Genomic DNA, 20,335 nt, shown 5'->3' with positions numbered 1-20,335 from the left:
CCGTGTTTTTTGGTATAATTGAGAGCACAGAGGGAGCTTGATTTCTCTGTCTTATGATTTGAAGGTGAAGACAAGAGCCTGCAGGGCTCTGTCAGAGTTATGGGCATGCTCAACCCAGACTTCAAAAAAATCTAATTCCCATAAAACCTTACAAGGCTGAATTGCTTACCTGAATATAAAAGATTTACTTTCACTGAATCATTTAACACACAACGATATTAATTGCATTTTGAAAAAGAAAAGAGGCATAGAATACAGTGCAGCTGAAAAACCATACGGGCATTAAAAGAGTGCTTCAGTTTTAATACACATTTGAAAGTGAAACTGGTCTATACAGATGCTCTGACAGCTTTGGCCACACACGAACACCCAAGTTGTATCTTTTATAAAGAGCACGACATTGGTGTTCATTGTTATCTCTATTGAAAATGAATTAATACCCTTCCCCTATGTTCTGGAAGTGTAGATATATCCAGGTGTATTGTATTTATTCTTCGCTGGTGAATGTAAGTATTATTCTGATTGCACAAAAATAAATAAGAGTAAAAAATGCCAGCTGGCTGTCTTATGTCACTTACAACATGAATGGTGAACTGAGTGCCCCTCTCTCTGGTGAGAGGGGTGGGAGGCACAAAGGGAGAGGCAGCAATGTGAGCTCCTGGCAATGTAGCCACCTTTCTCTTCCTTTTTTATGCGTAGTCTGACCCAAGTGCTTCCCTTGTATGGGGAGAAGCCAACCATGACAACTTAGTCCCCTGGTGAGGGCAAAAATCTCCCGAGATGTGTCCCCAAATAAGAAAGCAAAGCATTGCTACCCCCACATACAGTTGAAATTAAACTGATGATAACACATAGGACTGGTTTTGATTTTCCTAATTTCTTTCCTGGCAAAAATGTGGTCAAAATACGTGATAAAAATGAAACCTTCTTGGAATGGTAGCTTGCTGTTCGGACTCATGTGCTGACATGGGAGAAAGCGTTTTACCAAGGAGACGTGTTTTATACGCACACACTCTTCTCACAGAATGAGAATGTTCCTCCTTTCTCCACCACTTAACCTCATCTACCAGGGTTGGCTGTCCTGCCTTAGCTTGATACCTTGAACGTCTTTAGACATCCTTCCATCTGAAACCAAATCAACACACTACAGGGACAGCCCTGGAAGGCACAGAAGCTGCGAATGTATTTACACAGTTAACCAGCATACTTTATTTAGCTATTCCTACTTTAAGCTTTCAGAGGGAAAAAAAAATACCACCCTAGAACAAATACCAATTGTTAGCTTCACTTTCACATTGCCAGCAAGCAGATCTTTTCCAACTGGGAGTAATATCCTGTTAGCTATGTTTAATTCTTATTTTACCTGGGGGATTGAGAGTACCAAATGATTTCAGCTGCTCAGGCATTACATTTCGGTCTGTCCTCTCCTTCTGCCCCTGTCTTCCTCACATACTCCTTCTGGGACCTTCTTACCATTAATAGTGAAAGGACAACTTTTCCCTAAACCCAAACCAGCAGGCCCTATTCAGAAAGGGAACCTTTTGAGATGTTGGGAGGGAAAGACACACGTGCGCACACACACATACCACTCCACACATACCGTTCTACCTATGCTTTGGCGGTGCCTCCATACCTGCAACATAACCGTTCATCCTTCATCAGATCCATTTCTTTTTCCACTTTGCAAAATGCTTTGGAGAAGGGATGTATGTGTATATTTAACTTTTGGTTAGAGGCGGTTTACCTTTGGCCATGAAATGGACACCGTGTGCATGGTGTTACCACAGGCGTTCTGTTCCAATTGCATTGTGTCTTAACAACAAAGCCCCCCGTGAAACTCAATAAAATTACCAATTTCACAGTTGATTTTCTTCCTGCTCTGCTCTGCAGCCCTCACACTCCTGGCCTGTCTCCACACACTGCAGGGGATGGTGTCGGACCAAACCAATAACACGGTGCTAAAAAGGGGCTTGATAGAAACCAGTCTGATCTTAATTCTCATTAGTATGTCCGGCAACTTTTAAATCATTCAACCATCTTTATCATAAAAAATAATGATATCAATTTATTATGAATTGAACGAAGATCGTTATCTGTGTGATTGATCAGATCACACTGTTTTGTTTGATTCAGGCCATAGTTGCATTGCACAGAACATATGTGGATCCATTTTATTTCTCTTACTAGGCTATGTTTTCTCCTCTGATATTATTGACTATGCTAGCTTTGGTAATTTAAGATCAATCAAAGCTGTATGACCTAAGGCACATAAACCTTGGATCATTGATTAGAAAGCAAGCATTCTAGATCTAATTCAGCTACTAACTAGCTATGTGATCCTGAATTATAGTCTCGTCTCTGTTTCCCCACTAATGAAAGAATAAAATTGAGAAGGGGCAATTGAGAAAAATATATACAAGTGCTATTTTATTTTGATCTTTAGATTAATAGTTAAAATAAATAATGAGTATAATTTAAGGCTCAGGTGAGTCAGGTCTTAGTATATTAAACCCTGCCGGCCTTGTTAACTACAGACTAAAAATCTGGCCTGATGCCCACTGTAAGATACAGCTAAAAGAATTGAAACTAAATTATAATAAGTATCTTGTTCTGTGATAGAAATATTCCAGTCACAGAGATAACTGACTTGACTCTATTTCAATTTCTACCTTTTGTTTTTTTCAGGAGCCACGTCCAACCCTAAACCCATTCCCAAGTTTGATGTGAATTTTATTATTGAAGCATCTTTGTCAATCATCTTCACTGCATTCTTCTATCAACAGACTATCTGGTCTGATGGCCAAGCCCTATCGGACTTGCTTTACAATCTCTGATATCTTATAGAAAACACTTAAAAATTTATTGGCGTGGAAGAGAAGTTTATTGAATGGATGATTGACTAATGGAATAGATGATTGATTAATGGAATGAATGAATGAATGAGTAAACTTAGATGATGAAATCTACAGTGATTTTATTTGTGGCAGAAATAGAGATCTAGTAATGTAAAAGTCATTTAGAAACATTGCCTTTTGAATTATCATAGAATTCTATACCTATACATTACACTAGTATATTAGAAATCATATTTTGCTTTCATATCCTTCAATTATTATTATTAATTTTATTTTTTATCTTTAGTTTGATTGAAGTTTATCTTTTTATGTAGGTCTTCATTTGCAAGAATCTTAGAATGATAGTTATCCCCATATATGAATGTAAGGCCTTTGTCCCATCAATTGTAACTTCATTGAAGCTATTTGTAACTGAGCATTTGGTTCAAATTGGAGCAAAATAATTGTTCTCTTCATGACCACTTATAGAGGAAGGAAAATTGGTTCAAATAAGCTAAAGAGTGACCCTAGCGATGGAGTTCCTCTAGGGAAGACATGATTCACAGAGGAGAGTTAACTTTCCTTAGATTTACTATCCTGTACTCCCACTCCCTGCAGGTTTGAGAAGTTTGGAAATCCCACAGAAGGCAGCTCCCATGTGTCCAGGAGCTACCACTTATCGTGTTGTAACCCGCCATCCCTGTTAATGAAGTGGTTGGGGAATTTCAGAAGTCAACCTGCTTGTCTGTCTTCTTGGGCTAGAAATCAGAATATTAGTAGCAAAAGAGTTACAGTGCTCCATTAGTCTGAAAATATCGAACAAATCAGATTCTTTTAGTGCTTAACCTACTCTCTGTACATTATTCAGCTCTTTCCTGCATTAACTCAGGTTACTAACATGCAATTTTCAAAGTTATTGCTTCAGTGGGCAAAATGTACGTGCAATCTTCCATTCATTCAGGAGATTCTGTGATTTTGTAAGTTCCAAATCAGCTCACTCCCTTCAAAAGGATTTGAAGTAAAATTAAATCCAGTAGTTTATATCTTGGCTTTTCCAAAGCATCATTTTAGACTGTGAACAGTGTGAAGAGGTGAAGAAACACACCATTTTATTTATAATCAGCCTTCATCCACAGTATTAGCCATTTCAGCACACACCATGAACCTTGAAACTAGCTGCCAAAAACCATTCCTCTCCATTGTGTCCATAAATAGTGGCAGTTCCTTTTTCTGGACCCCCACACCAGCTGTCACACTCGATTTCCATGCAATTTTCTCTACATACTTCCCAAACAACTTCCATTGCCTTAAAATGATTTAAAATCCTTTGTGTTAAGGGGAATGTGTCCCAAACAAAACTCCCCCCAAGCACTGTGGTGTCTGTGTGTGTGTATGTGTTTGAAGAAAATTATTGGTCAGCCTGCCTTCCATCAGGTGAACTGAGGGAGAAGGAGACACAGGGAGCGAGACACACGTGATACCTCCAGTTTGAGGTGCTCCCGTCACACGCTTTCATAATGACTGTATTGCACATGACCATGAGTTATCATGACTGTGACCTGCCTCAGGAGGTCCCATGCCACATCTGTATTAACAGCTGCATCTGCTTCAGGGTAACCTTATTAGCTTGCCACAGCTGAGCCAGGGGCCTCAGGAGATATTAGACCAAGTCCCCAGAGAGGCCTGGTACTTCTGCTCTCCCTAAATTCAGTTTGGTGCCCAAAATTTAACATCAGGACCTGCAGTATTTTATTTTGAATCATCTCCAGTAGCAACTGTGGCAGAAAACAACACACTCCCTTAAAAATTGGCAACCTCCCCAAATGCCATCTCTAATTCCCATTATGGCAAAAGGCTTGTTTGTTTCATATAAAAAGCAGTGGAAATATCAAAAGAATTCTCACCTTACTTTCTGTTTTTCTTCTCAACTATGGGAATGTACAAAGTGCTGTAAAGAACACAAAACCTAAGGAACACACATGTGTGAACTTATCTGTGGAAATTTTACTTCCAAACATGACAATAAGAGTAGTAAATATCCATCTGAATGGAGTGGTGCCATATGGAAATCTAGCGGGTGTGTGTGTGTGTGTGTGTGTGTGTGTGTGTGTTATGTGTATTGAGTGTAGGGTGTGCATGTGTGCAAGTGTGCCTGTGCAGAAAGGAACCCAGCTCTTGTAACTGAATTCTTCAACAGAGCTCTTCATCAGTTGTTTCAAATTAATCAGGCAATGTGAAACTCAGCAACATGTATGTCATTCATTCATTCAGCCGCTGGACAGTAAAAGTGACAGAGAAGCATTAATTCACTTGGAAACATATCTAGGTCAACATCCTAAAGGCAAAATTCCCACAGTGCACTGGTGACTGCTCATAAAAGGTACTTGCCCCACTCTCCTCTGATGGGCAAAAGCTCACCCAATTTCATTTTCTTGAGTTCTGCATTTAATGTTGCCCTGCCAGCAAAGATGGATAGAATAACACACCACTAAAATAACCCTTTGATGGCTAATTCAGATGGTGTCTGACGGAATTCCACCTTGGACCATTAGAGTGTTCCTGAGGGTGCGTTGTCTGGTGCCCTGTGTATACCCTCATCTCCCATCTCTAATCCTCCCAGCGTATTTCCTTAAGCATTTTCTGACATAGTTACAAACTAACAACGCCTTATTTTCTTTTGCTAATTTTTTATGCTAATATTCACTATCGTTTGTAGAATACCTTGCACTGAACTTAGCATTTTACGTAGGTTGTCTCATTTAATCCTGTAGTGTAACCCATTATACTGTTATCCTGGTTTTACACTGAAGTGGCTGAAGGAAGATAAGTAACTTGTGCAAAGCTATATGTCTAGTCCTGAGCCTTTCTTAGTGAGTGTAATTTAGTTGACTTTGATATGAAATTTCTACATTGCATGCCCATTGAAGTGGCCCATATTTGAAGACCTTTTATTCTTTCCACTTCCTACCAAGGTTCACAGCTTCTTTTTTCTCCCAAGCATTTCCTATGTGGACCAAACGACTTTGAATTTTCCCATGACCTGCTGAATCAATGTATACCTAACTTAAGTATCCCTGTGTTATCCTCAGATGTGATAGTAATTTGTCATCAATTTTACAACGCTAACGAGTCCACTTTAATTCTGTGATTTCTTTTTTGTTATTCAGTGTTAGTCATTTCTCCTCTGTAGAAAGCAACCATCCTGTTTTACACATTTCCTAGTTTGGATTCTTTCCTCAGCCAGGAATAGGAGAAAACTTAAACACTGTACGTCTATTATTAGATCACATTTGTCTTTCTCCCCTGCCCCCAGGATATGCCTGGATTCTGGGGTTATCCAAACTTTGGGCAACATAGTGAATAAATGTACTGGAAATAAACAGAAAATTGTCATGGAAGAAACTGTTGAGCTCACTTTGTAGAATATACCCCGCCATGCCAAATGAGCACAGCTTAATTGATAATGATCAGCTTCTCAGTTACCTTGAACCATTTTCTTGTAACCGTATCCTAAAGCAGCTAAAGCAGGAGCACTTTACATTTCAGTGTAAAGAAGGCTCTTGTGAACGGGGTAACCTGGCCAACCACTCTTGATGGGCAGACTTGTGGAAAGCAAAGTCAGTTTAACTCTACACTTTATGTTCTTATTTATCTCCTCGCTCTTTACATGGTTGCTTGCTATTTCCTCCGTTCATTTTTCCGTTTGTTATTTCCATCTCTTCATTTACCTCATTTCATTTCCTTTCCCTTTTTCTTCCCTGTGTTTTCAGCCTCCTCCACTGTTTTATGGAGCTCCCCCTTAGTGCTTTCCTACATGATGGTGTTTCCTTTTCTTCTGAAAAGTCCTCCCCTAAAAATCAGAGACTAAAGATATAGAAAAACTATTCCTATTTTTTCTTTGAGTAATCTGTATTTCTTCTGATTATGGCCAATTTGGAAAATGCAGAAGAGTATAAAGACAAATTAATTACTTACAGCTCCAACTCTAACAGCTAAATGATAACATTTTGGTGTATATTCTTCGAGTTTTTCTTCTTCAGTTTTTTATTTATACAAATGTATACACACATGGATAGAGACTGTGAATGTGTATGTGATCTTACTATACAATATTTTAAATGTTTTCTGCTTTGTAAAATTATATAATGCACATATTCCCGTGTCATTAAATATTCTTCAAATATATCAAATATGTAAGTAACATTTAGTGAGTGCTTATTATTTGTCAGTACTGTTCTAACTAAATATATGAATTCATTTAGCTAAACTACAACTATTCTGTGAGATGAGTACTACTATTATCTCATTTTATATTTGAGGAAACTGAGACACTAAAAGATTGAGTAACTTGACCAAGGCCACAAAGCTAATAGATGGCAGGGATTGAGGTCCAGATGAGCAGTTTGAGGTCCAGAGATTGTGTTCTAAACCACTGAGATACCCTGACTCTTTATATGCCTCAGTGATTGCAAAACTGCCCTTCTTATACTCATGCTCATCTTTATTTAAGCAGCGTACTTGGACGACCTGCGTAGTCTGAGTTGGACATTTTGAATTATTTGTTTCTCTTCTAAACAACACTGTAATGAACATTCTCCTCCATAAAACTGTATTATTATCTCATTAGGATAAATTCTTATGAGTAAGAAAGTATGAGAACTTTCCTAATGCTCTTCATATGAATTTTCAAATTTCGAGTAAAAGTTGTACTGATACACATCTCCCTCAGTGTGTGAGAAGACTCATTTCCTCATGCTTTTGACCACACTTAATAATACACTTTTTAAAAATAGACATTTTTAATTTTAATTTGTTGATATGTACCAACAATCCCTCATTTTAGTTTTCAATTTTTTATTACTAGTGAGATTGACTTTTTCATCTTTTATTCACCATATCTACATGTTATTTCAGGAGGAGCTTGCTAATTTATGCCTTATGTCCATTAAAATTAGTATTTGTCATTTTCTTATTGACTTATAAGAACTTGTCACATTTTAATGCTATGAGACATTTGACTTTCTATATTATATTTACCTCTTTTTTGCTATTTTTCTTTTTAGTGGTGTTTAGTATACACATATTTTTCATTCTTAACTATTTTAAAATGTAGCATGTACATTTTAAGTTGTGATATAAATAAAGAGTACTAGCCTTTGCAAATTACAATAATCAACAGATGAAGAAAATACTCTTGCCTGAAATGTGAATGTAGACAACATACCAAATTTAAGTCAAGACTTGAATGGATTAAGCCAGGTCCAATCTTTCCACGTTGCTCCTTAGACTTTTTTAAAATACTTCCTATTTGTGTATGTATGCATGTGTGAATTTAGCATCTCTGCTTTGAAGAGGTGAACAAGCATAAGGAAATGTTTCTTCTTAAATAGAGAACATTGACATGTGGATTTTTATGCAGTGAAATTCCCAGAACAGATGCATGTACATAGAGGAAGGACATCATGGAAAGATCATAGGACTGGTTGTTGATGGGAACTGGACTCTCAGTCTAGCTCTGCCATTCTAACCAGAAGACTGTATAAAGAGGTCTATTTCACCTTACTTTTAAAGAGGGGTTTCATACTAGGCATCTCTAAAGTCTTTTTCAGTTTAATCTTCTCTGAGTTTATCCATAAGTATTTTCTACCATACCTCTTAAGTAGATGCTCTTCTTTAAAAATACACCTTGTCTCTCCTTTCCTATACCTGGCAATACTTAATCTGATTTGGGTTATTTTGGGGTTATTTTAATCTGATTTGGGTTATTTTAAAGGGGCTTCATATATATAAGTAAATATTATCTCCACTTTCCCATTAAATTTCAAAATATTAGAGGGCAGATAAAATTTCTTCTTCTCCCACCATATTCAGGATGATGTTGACACCCTACCTTATAACAAGAATTTGTTGATTAATTAATTGATTGGTTGATTAAAACTTCTGAAGCCCACTTTTACCCATTCTGTCCTCCCTCCCCCCAACTTGATCCCTACCTTAGGGCTCCTTAGAACCCTCAACCTTTTTTTGGCATCAGGTCCCGTCAGGGTTAGGTGCATGACTCAGATATGCACCTATTTCTGGATATCTCCAGAGAAAATCCTTTGTCCACCTTTCATGTCAATTGACCAGCTTGTGTAAACCCCGATAATTAATTAATGGAGAAAGAGCAGTAGCAATTTTTGCACTTGTGTAGACATGTAGCAACTTCAGGTCACAGTGTTTTTCTAATTTAATAATTGCTTTAATAGTGGTAGAAATAAAGCCTTTTAAGGAAAAAGTCCAAAATGACTTTTGAACTAAATGATTTGAACCAGAATGAAATCAGCAATTCTTACAATCTAAGATACCTTCACTTTGCTAATGGGAGTTGACTGTAAGGGCAGAGCACGTTCAAATCTGGAAGATGCTCTCCATTCTGCAGGGACAGCACAACACAGGACTAGGCATTTCTCATTGCTTCTTTAATCTTGTCACCATTTCTATGGCTCCTTCTCTCTTTGCCCATCCCTCATTTCTTGGAAGCATTGATATTAGAACTGGAGAAGCTCAGGATTATATAAGGGAGTTAAAGTATCTGTGCTTGTTCTGTTGTGTTATATTATGATGGGGAAGACTTTGTCACTTGCTTTAGAACTATGCAGAGGCAGGTTGGAGAGGAGAAGGAGGAGAAGCTGAACGGGTTATGGGACAAAGGAAAAAACTGCAATCCTGCTGAAGCCTTTGAAGTGTTAGACGATCCATCTGCCTGTTTCAGTCTGAGGCTGAATCCCTTTTTAAAATGCATCAAATGTTTGAGTGTAAAGTTCGGTCCTGACAGCATCTGTGATTCTCTGTGGAGACATCCTCACCGCAGTTTCCCAGACGCTGTCTGTATTCACACGAGAAGGGTTTGATCCAAAGGCCTAGCCAGAGTGGGACCATGTGGAGTTGAAGTAGACAGGTCGTTTCAGCAAGGTCCTGTGAAGTCTCAGCAGCCAGGCCCCATAAAATCAGAGTGGGAAGAGCTTTAGGCTTTTAATTCCAACCTGAAGCCATGTTGTCAAGCTTCTCATTATCTGCAGTACAAGAAGATAACAGGAAAGGGGGCAGGACCAAGCAGGCTTCCCCATGACTTCATAAATCCTGGTTGTGATGGAATATTTATGGACAGCATAGAAAGTCAATTTTTAATGTAAAAGCACAGATTTTTATTAGAGAATTATAGCAATATGATTCCATTTATGTAACAAATGAATTACTAAAATATTAGTGTAGATTACATGCAACTTGAAATTCTAGTTGACCAACATTCTCCACATTGACAGCTTTAAGATACACTTAGTAATATCACCACAGGTATCAAAATACATAATAAACACAGTCATCAGCACCTTTAAAAAGTTTGCATTTAAAACTGTAAGCACCTCTGGTCTTAACTGACTGCTTTACCATTTGTAGGTAATAATGTTAAAAAGATCTCACAGTTTGTGTTATAAGATAGATACCTATGTGTTTTTCAGTGTTTGGAGGTGTTAACTTCCATCATGGTTGTCCCAGTGACTCTTGTGAAGAATATTAGCCTGTAACTTTGCATTTTAACCTTATCTGTAGTAATTACACTATTTTCACTAATGCCAACAAAGTATTAAAAATAGTCAAAGACTACATTTAAGGGTAGAAACAAGAGTTTGAATTCACTCCTCATGAAATTAAATCCGTAGCAGCTCTTATATCTATGTGAAAACTTCCAGATGAATTTAGGCAGAGAGAGTGGTTTTCTGTTAAAAGGCATTCTTCCACTTACCATAACACAAGATCATAATTTTCCAGGCTCATTAGTACCAGATTTAAAATTTTTTTAAGTTAAATTCTCTCTAGCAGTACAAACATCCCCTTGGTAATTGCTTAGGCACTTAGGGAGGGGCATTAAGTTTTGGGGATCACTAGACTGCAATTTTCTAAATTGCCTGTGTAGGGCACTAAATAAATGCCTAAATGTAGGACTCTGTGATCTTCCAGATGACTAGTGTTTAAAAAATATGTAGAAAGATTCCACAGTATAGGGTTCATAAAAATAGGACTTTGGAATTATTACTCTTTAATACTTTGGGAAATCTCTGTAGGCAATGGAATGGTATGTTAGTGTTTACACTCTCTCATGTAAGAAATAACCATTGGGGGCCAACATTAAACGTGCCAGATCTGTTGACCCCCATCCCACAAGAAAGGACTTTGCTTAAGTCTTTTGTTTATAAAAATCATCTGTTTGTGCAACATGAGCCCCTAAGTGAAATCCTTTCTAACTGTACCTGATAGTTTCAGCTTGGGGTGAGGGTGGGGGCTTTTCTAGTATTTAAACCTAGATCCTGGGCTAGTTTATCATCTGTATATAATGAAAGCTAGCTCTGACTTTCTGACTAGTCTACTTGCCTGAACAGAAAGTTCTGATTCATCTTCTACACACATACCTGCCTTGACTCTCTCCTACCCCATTGCTCACCAAGCGCTAAAGGGGTGAGGGTAGAGGGAAAGAGTTGGAAGAACTTACAAAATCTAGTCCAGCCTACCAGCTGAACACTTAAAGACTCACTTACTTCCCAAAAGAGCCTTGTCCAATTTTTTGAAGCTCTACTTAAAGAGTGAATCACTCAGTCATTCATTTATTTACTCAACAACCACTATTGGGGCCACAAAGATAAATAGAATGTTACATTTCCTCAAGGTAATAATAATAATAATATAAATGATTGAAATGTACTAAATCACAAGGTGTTATGTGAAGACAGAGAAATGATTGAATGAACATGCCTGAGAGGGTCAAGGAAGGCTTTATAAAAGATGAGACTTCTCAGCAGAATCTTCAATGATGAGTACAAGTTCCCCAAGAGGGCCAAGGAAGAAGGATATTCAGTCAGAGAAGATTATGTCTAAAGCATGGAGGGAAAAGACTCGGGGAGATACTAAATTATCAAAAACCCTGTTTCCAAACCAAGGAAATCGAGTTTTATTTTGAGGACACTGGAGAAGCTTCCAAGAGATTTTAATCAGAGGAGCAACATGATAAGGCCTGGAGCAGGCTAGAGAGCAGGATTAAAGGGATGAGAGACCACATGCAGGGAAGTATACACAGCCCAAGAGGCTTAGATGAGGGCTAGAACTAAGACTATGGCAGTGGAAACGGAGAAGAGATAGAACTCAGAAATACTTAGGAGTTGTGACCCAGTAGATGTGGGTGATGAAGGGAAGGAAGGAATCTCAGGATACTCTAAGCCTGTCTCTGAAATTTGCATCCACTAGTCCACATGGAGAAAAACAAATTCTTCTTCTACCATAAAGTCTTTCATTTATTTTATTGCAGCTGACATGCCTCTTCTCTTGATTCTTCTCCAAGATCAACATCTACTAGTTCCTTCAGACTCTGCTCATATGTCATGGTTTCAAAACCATCATCACCTCTCCTCTGAATTTGTTCCTCTAGCCTATGCTCATTCATTTGTCATCTGGTCTTTGCCAGGGACTCGGTCACTGATTGAGAATGCAAAGATACGCTGAGTATATCTCAGATTGCTCATGGTCAGTAGGTAAAAAGGCAAAAAATGAATAATGCTCACTGTTGTTAAGGTTTTCATGGAGGTGTCTGCAGAGGAGTGGTTCTCAGCATTTTCTCTGCCCAGAACAAAGCTACTATCTGTGACTTACACCATCAGTTACCATGGCTCACCCAGGTGGTGGAGATTCTCACTGGTACCATTGAATTCATTCTCGTCACAGACTGTCATTGTGGGTGTCAGCATCCATGACTGGGGCATATCTTCCCTTCATCCGCGTGCCCCCAACTCCTTGAAGGTCAGCCAGGTCAAGGGTGCAATGGGGATGACATACCAAAGTTGTAGAGTTCTCAATCAGAATGATGCCTTATGGGAATTCAGTTAGTGATGTGTAGATGGAACACTGGAGTGGGGGTGGGCATGCTAAGGAATGCACCAAGAGAGGAGACCAGCTCTTGTACCTATCCCAGCCCTTGGTCTGGTTTAAACATCAGCCAATATAGAAGCCTATATTAGCCATAAAAGGTGGACTTCTTTAATAAAATCATTGCCTTCTTAGATCTTATGATAATTACAAATTATGAAAGTGTATAAACCTTACATTGGCTTTTGACATCTGGTTATCAAAGCAGATTTACATGTGTTTTATCATTTAATCCTCTCAGTAATTTTATGAGGAAAAAGTCATTCTCTACCTACCCCACAACACACATGGACTGAAAGATGACCTTACTCTTTGGCTGGTCCAACTGTAGCATCTTAGAGGCTATGTAGCAGCACCTGTACTCACCTTCCAGCTACATGGAGTGTCTGCCTCCTCTCTTTTAGGTTCAGCAGCAACGTGGACAAATGCCTGTGCCTTATATTTCACCCTGTTCCCCTGGGGCAAGAGAGTAGACCACACTTGGCCACATCAACACTTTTCATCTGTCTCTAAACTATGAATAGTTTTAAGGGTTTGGTGAAGAAAGAAGATGAGGTTTTTCAAATTGGGAAGATATAATAGATGCGCTTCCTATTCTGTACATTTGTTTAGTGCTCCAAGTTCATTTGTATCACCGCACCGGAAAGGGGCATGGCAGAAGCTGGTACTTATATAAATAATAGATTTGTTGCTTTATTTATAGCATCAAGCTATTAGTTTGACTGAGGAATAGTAGTCCTAAATAATTGTATCTTTTATGCATTTCTAATGTTAAACATTAAAATACTGTGTCCTCTCAATCTCTCCTTGAGCCGTAATTTATGACAAAGTAAAAGGTTTTTTTTTAAATTCAAATGTTCTTAAATCCAGTCCTTCACTGACTGAAATTCATAACTCACAAAAAACAATTATCTTACAGTTTCAGAGCAGACATTCTTTCTTTTGATAGTACAGGTTCAAGGTGTCTGGAAAAAAACCCAAATATTTTGCTGAAAGGATTTTTAATTTCCAGTAAAGACTTTTCCATTGACCTACTCTGTTTCCAGAATATTTATATTTAAAAGAAAGGAAGGAAGGGGTGGAGAGGAAGAGGAAGGAGAGAGGGAAAAGAAAAGAAACTTTATTTCTTTGAAAGATCAATATACTCTAGACCTCAATGAACATAAAACAGATGGCAGACATGAATGAATTGTGACCAAAAACTTTGAACTTTATCCCAGTTCCAGACCACAGGAATATCCATCCCCTGGTGAGCTTCATATCTGTACTCAATCAGGATAACTAAGAAGGGCATAAATAAGTCCTGTGCAAACAATTATGTTGGGTCCATTTATGCCTCACATTCGTATATGCCCACCTAATTGAATTGAGTGTTTAATCCCAGGATTCATTATCTATTTCCCTATCTAAGTCTTTTTTCCCATTTATATTTAGCACCCAGCTGTCCCCTCCTTCAAATGGTCAACTGTAGTCCCGTAAAAGTCTTGAGATTGGCCTCTCAAACCCTTAGCTTTGTGCAGCAATTTTCTCAGTAGGGGGCAGCTGGATGTTTGTTGGTGAGCCCCTGCCGCTGGGTTAGAATTGTTAAAGAGAGCGAGCTGCATGGAGATGGGGAAGTGGAACTCAGCCCTTCTGAGCAGATATTCCAGGTAGAGCCGGGTATACTGCTCAAGTCAGGACAGGGCACTGCTGCCTTTTGTAGTAGTCAGAATAAAGCAGTAAAAAGATCAGTTAAAACGCTTGCTGGAAGTTATTGATAGAAAAATTCTTTCTGCCCGAAAGATTATAAACAGAGTGTTATCTGAAGATGGATTTGTTTTAATTTGGCATTGATGTATTTGATACCTGGTAGGATCAAAGAAAACAGAATCAAAGGCAGAAATACAAGCAGCCCTGCTTCTCTGAATATAGGCCTCTCTTATAGATATAAAATCTGAGGACTGGAGTGCTCAAATTTATTTGTACTGATGTTTGTTTAAAGATCAATATTAAATAAATTGGTCTGGAAGCTATAGTCATAAAGCAGCTGTCGAACTAATGTAATCCCACAATGCCATTTTGTCTACTGCATGAAACCTGGTTAACTGTGTACTTCTAATAACATGTGGAAATCTGTTGAAAAAGAAAATAGCTGAACTGGATTTTCTGAACTTGGACTAGATTGCAATTGAATGTGAGGGGAATTTTAAAAAAATATATATATATATAGTCCCTCTCAGGATGATAATTGATTGGTTTCTATGGCCCAGTATCAAGAGTTCATATAATCTACAACTTTTTTATAAAATATATAAAAATGCCTCTTTAGACTATGTTATTATACCCTAATATAAAGGATAAATCTCAAGACCCTTGTTTTCACTTGTTTTGTTAACTATTGATATTATTGTTATGTTTGCTCTTGTTGGCATTCGTTGGTTTGTTTTTGATCATTGTCTTTGCAGCTATTTTGTGAAGTGTGCCCTGGTGTGTATTGGAGTCTTTATAAATCTCAAATTTTAGAATATTTTCCCTGCTCTGTATTCTCGAACGATTCAGAAGAAGGAAACCAAAGCAGAAAGAATTATGGTTATGTGTCCTATTTCTGATGCCTATGTAATCTTACCCTGCTGTCTTTGTCATACCTTTTTTGAGCATCCAGTTTTGTTTTGTTTTTTACTTAACTGACACATAAGATGTGTTTTCTGCCATCAAGGAGCATAGAATCTGGTTGCAAGTGGAGGACAAGAAATACGTGTAAAGAGATGATCATGATGTAATGTAACGTGGATTAAAAAGTCATATGAGAAGGACAAATTCTAGAGACACTAAAGAGCAGTACAGTATCAGACCACTGAATCAACAAAGAGAAAACAGGACTTGGATTCGGCCATGATCTACCCAACTTATTTTTGGTTAGAGAAAGGAGAACTGAAGAATGTCATGGTGTGACTTTCATGAGACCTTAAAGAGGTATTAGTTATGGTTAACCTGGCCAAGTAGCAAGGGTTTAAAAAGTGAAAGTTAGTTTTTTAATAAAGGTGTTTTTTATAAAACCAGATAATGGAGTGACTAATGGTCTTTTTTCAGAGAAACCAAAGTCATGGCATAAAATGTTCCTACATTTCACATATTTTCTCTTTCTTTATCTTTTCCAGTTTTCTATAGGGCTCCCTGCTCGTTGTCTTTATATCTAAATGCTTTTTATATCTCCTGGCCCCAAAGGACATCTGGAAGGGCATTTTCGTAAATGACCTATATGACACTTGTGAGAATTAAGCAACTTTTTTGATTTCCTGGCATTGCTTAGTGTTCATCACTTGCTTGGGAGGGTTGTAGGATATGGTGGTTAGGAAAACGGGCACTAGAGTCAGATTAATGAGTATAAATGCAGACCTCTCCACTTGTTAGCTGTGTGGCCTGGGGCAAGTTACCGGACCTTTCAGAGACATCATTCTCAATCTCCTAATCCACAAAATGGGAATAATAATAGTAGCTAACTAGTAGGGTTGTTGTAAGGGAAAAAAAAAAATTTAGCACCATGCCTGGTACACAGTTAAGACTTTATAAGTGATAACAATTGTAATCATCTCCCTTTCTGAAGGTTTCCCATGTTGTCATATCTTCGAATGTCTGAAACACTTTCATTTCCACTTTCTACTTCTGCCCATGACAGCAAACTACCAGGAACCACAGCATTTTCAGAAGAAGATTAAACATTAAAAAGGAATAAAATAGACCATGTTATTAATTTGTAAAAATTTAATCAAACCTGTGGGGAAGGTAGAATTCACAATGCTGTTCATATTTCTGAATGCTCTGAGAGTGCATTTTAAATCAATGAAAATGTAAGAAAGTATTTACTCTTTTTAACTGTTAAACCAGGTACTTCTTAAATCTTTGGTCCTTTCTCAAAAAGAGGTTGTTGAGCATTATAGTATTGGAAGTCAGGATTTGTCATTTGGGCCATTTAAGCTCAATGACTGATTCAAGCTTAAGTCAAGTGGAATTTGTCTCTTGAGCACTCCTACCATTCAAATATGGGTGAAGTGACGTCTAATACCAGGTGGGAAAGGTTTGATGTTTGTTTTTGTTTTGTTGTTGTTTTGCCATAGGCTTTGCCTACTATTGAGGGTTAACAAAAAATGTAGATTAATAATACCAAAGAGGCCTAGAAAATTATCTTCTCTGTTTTAAAAAGTCTTAACCTTCAGGAATTCGGGACTCTCGTTCTTTCAATACTATTGATGTAAGTATTTGAGGAAATTCGTGGGTCAATAAGGGGGGAAGAAGTCGCAAAGTGAGGCTGATATTTCTCTTGAAGGAGAGCTGGCTTTGTATGGTTAAGAGAAAGCATAATGGACAATGGCCAGAGAAGCCCTGCATGATATTGAAGCTTCAGTCTGGTTACAGAAGTCAAGGTTAGCTTCAGGCACAGTGTGGAAAACTATGTCCACAACCAAGGCTACGGAGATGGGTTTTTTCAGCACGAAAGGGTGCAATCTTGGAGGAGTTCCACAGACAATTGCAGCCAGCAGAGCTCCTGCATGCTGGTGTACTTCCTTACATATGTGGGTCATACAAAGGGGAGAATGGAGCTCTTTGTTCCATGCCTGTGGGATAACTGAGTTTTGTATGATATAAACGGGGACTCAGCACTGCAGTGGATATTTTCTTGGACAGCATGTAGGGACAATAGATCTTTAGCCTTTATCTTAAGAAGAATTCTAAAATGACTCTTTCGTCCTGTGTTTCTTTGTTAATCAAAGGCTAACTTTAAAATTTGAAGATGTTTTCATTTGAATAGTTTCAATAAATATCCGCTTTCCTGAACTTCAAGTGTTTCAGCTTTGGCTTCTTTGATTTTTTTTTTTTTTCCTTGAAAGCCTTAATCATGGGTAGCTAGGTGGCAAAGAGTTGCATTTCTTATCTGGCTTTCTTCTGTCATTCTGGATGTTTTAGATATCCAAAAGTGATTTTAGTTACCATCTTCATTTAACATCTTTAAAGATCCATCTATGTGTATCCAGTTTATATATTTCTACTTTTCTTAATAAAGATGTAAAACTTAAAATTATGGCTGATTGTACTGAATTATTACTCTAAGATAGATTCATCAAATCTCCCAGCTGTATAAGACAGGGCTTACTAATGAAGTTCCCTATCAAAAAGAAAAGCCTAATTTTGATTTGGCTTAGGTAATGAACTTCTTTTTCCTGGTGTGATTATCTGCATGGGGTGGCTAAAAGAGTAGCGAGAGAGAGTGCGCTCACAGAAGCATTATGCAAAATGTCTTTTGTCTCTTTTTGCTGGGATATATTAAATTTTCAATGTAGTCTATGTAATATAAAATTATGGTAATGGCTTTTGGCCCACTGTGAAGGCAGCTTGCTGCTCCTGAGCATGTGTGTCTGGCTTGAGCACTAGGATACACAGTGGGAGTTGCCTTTTCTATTAACAAACCTCTAGATACCTAATGATGAATTTTCTTTCACCAAATGTTCTCCTTTTGTCTAAAATACAAGCATTTTCTAAATTGCTTTTGAGGAAAACAAGAGAGGCAGAGAGGTCTACGGTACTAACAAGGGATATTGAAACAAAGCAAGGGATTCAGTTAGCATCATTCTTGTAATTATAAACCAACCAAAGGTTGTTTCATGTACTAGTGAAAATATTTACCATCTTATTGGTATAACTGATTACATCACTTAGTAAAAGGACACATTGAACAATTGCCTCATAAAATATTTCTATTCTTTCCAGTCATGTGAAATTTCATGGTGGAATTTATTATAGGTAGTTGTGGCAACTTTCAACATCTCTTGGTCCTTCCCATTGGGGGAAAAATGTTTTTTCTTTTTAAAAATTTTAAATAAGAGAAATATGTAAAATGATAGAAATTTCAGTTTTCTTGTTATTTAGCATATGTGACACAAGATATCTAAAGAAAACTTTATGAAGAAATTTTCAAATATTGTATATTTAATGTCACTTTTAATTTTAAAATGATCATACTTATACATAATAATAAAGGTTACTCTTCAAATAATCACCACTGAAGGCTATCAATTTATTCTAAACAACACCGTCTTTGCTCAGAACACCTTTAGAACTCTGTTTTAATTGTTCTCAGAGCCAGTTTACAAGATATGCAAGAAAGTCCATCTCATTACCTTCTAGTCATCCTTTATCTTTTCTTAATTTTTCATCTCTTTATTCCTAAAGGCAAATATCTTCCTGAAAAACAAGATTCTTGCTTCTTGGTAGTTAAGATTGACTTTATCTTTTATTATCAACTTGACATGATAATAAATTTCTGTTTAGGATTTCACAATTATTGGGGAAATTTTGACAAAGCATCAATATAATATTTGCTAGAAAATTAGCTTTAGGGAATATCTCTTTAATGCTATGTTGGAAATGCTGTAGAAGAGGACTAGAAGTGTCGAAAATATGTCACTGAGTACTTGTTGACACTAAATGTGTCCTTTCAAAGTTTTGTGAGACATCAGATGCTTATTAAGTTCTCTAGTTATGTTAGTCTGTGTCAGGGGAAGGTCAATACCAAGTATATTTGCATATCTATTGATAACAATGTGAACATCTCTAGCAGGTGTGATTTTGTTTCTAGGCAGATTAATAACTTTGGAACTGAATTACCATAACCTATTAGAATAGTTCATTAGAATTTCTTTTAAAAACCAAACTAAAGGACACATGTGAAATAGGAATCTCTTAAGTGACTGTCTCCTGAATTTTATTTCTGGAACTAATAGAAACTTTTGCAAAGTCATGTTAATGGATGCTTCTGCTACCTTTGTTAGATGCTAACAAATAAGTTTTAAAAGAAAAAGTACTGTAAAGTGTCTATGAAAATGTAGAAAACAACCCAAGTATCCATGCATTGGTTAAAATAGATGGCAATTTTGTAGTCAGTTGTCTCTTTTTTTTTCTCCCTTCTGAGGCTTACTGTCTCAATTTTCCATGGCTTAGCCAATCTAAGACTTGGAAGCCGCATCTTTTCCATGAAAGTACTGCTCTCCTTGTCTGCAAAAAAGAAGTCCCAGGAACTTTTGAGGTAGGCAGTGAGGAAAGAAGGGTTAAGAATTAGGTCATGTGTGTGTTAGCTATTATTCCATTGAAGGCTGCCAATAATGAGGCCAGTTCCAATGACCTTATTTCAGTCAGTTTTGCTTGGGGATGAGAAGTATTTTCTGAATCTGGACAATGCTTATGGCAACTGCTTGATCTCTTTTTTTAAAAAAAAATTAATTTAAAAAATCACTAGTGATGTGTGTGAATAACCTGGGTGCTGTGCTTGGTAAAAGCCAGAGATGGACGAGAGGACTTGAAAGATCTAGGAAATTAGCTTGGTAAAGTCCAAACGGTGTCAGTCTGGTTTATTTGATGAGGTGCTGTGCCTGTGTGACTGCTCTGCTCCTGTAGCCAAAAAAAAAAAAAAAAAAAAAGATCCTTTTGGTCCAAGCTCATTCTTCCATATGTTCCCTTTTTGGTGTGATGGGGGAGGATGATGGAAGCAGCCTTTTAGGAAAAACATTTAGTGTTTTAAG

At 37.4% G+C, this 20,335-nt stretch overlaps 1 protein-coding gene across 8 annotated transcripts in view; it reads left to right on the top strand.

Annotated features, from left to right (window-relative positions):
* The window catches only part of ZNF521 (zinc finger protein 521), a 276,035-nt gene that overhangs the window by 179,562 nt on the left and 76,138 nt on the right, over window positions 1-20,335 (top strand). The window contains exon 7 of one of the 8 annotated variants that reach the window (XM_087439085.1): window positions 2,686-3,038. The exons of 6 other annotated variants lie outside the window; for them this stretch is intronic. In XM_087439085.1, coding sequence (XP_087295211.1) covers window positions 2,686-2,834 — 149 coding nt within the window. In that variant the 3' untranslated portion in view covers window positions 2,835-3,038. Of the gene's footprint in view, window positions 1-2,685; window positions 3,039-20,335 lie in introns of those variants that run through there. One more of the 8 variants, XM_087439086.1, reaches the window with a different exon arrangement.

Source organism: Ceratotherium simum, chromosome 14 (assembly GCF_057802395.1).
Source record: "Ceratotherium simum simum isolate JZ-2026a chromosome 14, ASM5780239v1, whole genome shotgun sequence".
Taxonomy (NCBI): domain Eukaryota; kingdom Metazoa; phylum Chordata; class Mammalia; order Perissodactyla; family Rhinocerotidae; genus Ceratotherium; species Ceratotherium simum.
Note: the sequence above shows the minus strand (reverse complement) of the source record. Positions and strands in the feature narration are given on the sequence as shown.